Source organism: Phytophthora infestans, genomic scaffold (genome assembly GCF_000142945.1).
Source record: "Phytophthora infestans T30-4 supercont1.60 genomic scaffold, whole genome shotgun sequence".
In the NCBI taxonomy this organism is placed as follows: Eukaryota; Oomycota; class Peronosporomycetes; order Peronosporales; family Peronosporaceae; genus Phytophthora; species Phytophthora infestans.
In genome coordinates, this window is record NW_003303699.1 from 130,353 (window position 1) to 132,975 (window position 2,623).

Consider the following 2,623-nt stretch of genomic DNA (forward strand, 5'->3'; position numbering starts at 1 on the left):
GCTGCGTGACTGACGCAGAGCTTCTCGGGATGTCTAGCTGCGTCGGTCAGATTCCTCTCAGTAATAGAACTGTCGTCTCTCTTCTCCCCTATTCACCTTCTGTCCAAAACGTTTGTCTCCCCCTACACATTCTGGCATTTCCGGTTATTTTGACAATTCAAGATGATTTGCTTGATTTGCTCCGTATATAAATAGTGGATTGTACAGTGTTAGTACCGGTACGGTAACCTGAGACCTGGAAACGCACAGCGAAGTACATTTGCATGTTATGCTTCTTTACACCGGCATGCTTCCTCACTCGTTCCTATGCGTGATATTGGCTCCTTCACCGAACTTCTAACCCTAGCAACGACCTGTTTACTGAAGACGACCTGAGTAACACGATATGCTGCTATATCTGATTGAGGAGTAAGACAGTCTTTACTGTAAAATACACATGTACCGTACATGAACTGTACGTTGGTACATGTACTGTAACCATTCGGCGACAGATTTGGGGATGCTTTTGCGCGATGAGACTGAATTTATTTGTGACGGGATCTAAGCCATGTGAGCAAACGACTAGTCCGACGTTGTGAGCCAAGTTCACATTCTGCTGGCTGACAGAAAGCAGCGCCTGCTGCCGCGTTCTCGCAGGTTTATGAGAGCGTTCCTGAATTCGGAGGTTGGTACGGCACCAGATTAACACAGTATACATGTACAATACAAGTTGAATTGCTTTCGCTGGTCTACGTCTCGGTTTAGCGAACGTAGAACAGGTCACGCCGGGCTCTCCGCCCCATAGGGTAATGTACTGCTATTAATGCAGTAACTGTACAGTATGTTGTATTCCCGTGCACTGCTGCACACTGTGGCACAGTCTGTGCAGTGCGAGATGCACTGCGACAACTGTATTGAAGGTGAGGCGAGGAAGGTGGAGGAGCTTGAGTAGAAGGAAGAAAAAAGAGATGTGATTGAATTTTATGAGTCTGTCTTCAGAGAGTTTCCTGGCACCATTGATTTATCTTTCCTGTAAAAGGTGATGTATCGACTTATGCAGGATTGGGTCCAGAACATATTTTGTATGGTAAGACATTCTGTACAATAACTTGTACGCTATGTCACCAATTAGGACACATCATTGACACATCCACGCACGCTGTGCCGCAACCGGTGTAGAAAATCCGATCGTCCCGTAATGATCACTTCAAGGCGTACCCATCAGCGATGATCTACGAGAGTGCACCACGGACAGTTGCCCGATCCTCACGCACAGCAAAACGAAACGTGTGCCCTGCCAAAAAATTGTGCCCAGCTGGCGACAGTGTTTCTAAGGAGGAGACTGAGGCGGGAGGCTACAGTCTGTATCGTTTTGTCATGGTACAGTCACAGTGTAGTTCTAGATGTACAGGCTGTAGTACAGCCGTCTATTGGCATCTGCTTACAGTACTCTGTAGACAGAAGCTTACAACGAAATTCTTATTGGCTTGACTTCCCTGGTGGATTTTCGTCTTTGAATGCTTCAAACTCCTTTATAGGGGTAAGAATACCGGTGGACTGCTGCCTTGAAGGTGTTGCAGAGTCGGAGACCAGGGAAAGCCCCCCGTAATTAACCCATTTTTGCATCTGTCGTTGTGAATCAACATCGTTGATGGTTTGACAACGATAAGATGTTCGTGTCCAACCGGCCGCAGCGTGTGACTCTCGTCTACCGCTTGGATATTCGCCCACCTCATGTGCGTCTCGCATGGATCCCCCGATGTACAAAAGCGCCGGCAAACGGTGACTACCGGTAAAATTTACCGTAAACACCAGCGGGACATAATCCAGCAGTGGATCACACTGTGATACTGTATAGGTACAGTACCATTGTCATTGCATAGAGAAGCGGTACAGCGCTCTCAGTTCGGAATTTGCTTCGTATTGCGGACACGTGATCTACTCAGCCTTCTCAAACCAATGTTGAAACCCGCCAACCGCACCCGTTCCATTGAGCGAGGGTTATGGTCTGGCGAGGAGCACGACCGCTTTCTGGACGGCCTCAAGCTCTACCCTCACGGGCCCTGGAAGAAGATTGCTGCCTACGTGGGCACGCGCTCGCCACGCCAAGTGCAAACACATGCTCAAAAGTACTACGAGAAGGTTGGTCGTCGCCTGCGCGGACTGCGCAAGGACCGCAAGAAGCTCGTGCGGCCCGAGCACCGCCTCGATGAGGACATGGTGCAGCTGTGCCAGCTCGCAAAGGACAGGAAAGACCCCACCGGCCACGTAGACCCTACAATCGCAAGTCGACTACGCGCGCCACTATCGTCGCCGTCCAAGATCAATATCTCTCTGCCAGCCTTGGAACCGCACGAACAGCAGCAGAAATCCTTCCAGAAGGAGCTACAACGAGCACCGTCCTCCGACCCGCCCAGCCCGTGCTCGAGTACCAGCACAACCTCGACAGACAGTGACGCCACCATGGATCTGTCGGACTTTGACGACTCATGTCTCGACTTCTTGATCGAGGTGCTGGGCGACATGGACAGCGGGGGCTTCGTCATCAATGTGTAAGATTAACGCATTCTTCACTGTCGTTCAGTACGGATTAGCATTAGGCAAACAACACCGGCACCCCGATAGATCCGGAGCTGACACCACC

At 50.2% G+C, this 2,623-nt stretch overlaps 1 protein-coding gene across 1 annotated transcript; it reads left to right on the forward strand.

Moving 5' to 3' along the window:
* Window positions 1-1,895: 1,895 nt before the first annotated feature.
* On the forward strand, window positions 1,896-2,535 carry PITG_17554 (myb-like DNA-binding protein, putative; the record flags this gene model as incomplete). The annotated part of the gene is made up of 1 exon (XM_002896391.1): window positions 1,896-2,535. One exon carries the CDS (start codon window positions 1,939-1,941, stop codon window positions 2,533-2,535), a length of 597 nt encoding a protein of 198 aa, XP_002896437.1.
* Window positions 2,536-2,623: the final 88 nt, after the last annotated feature.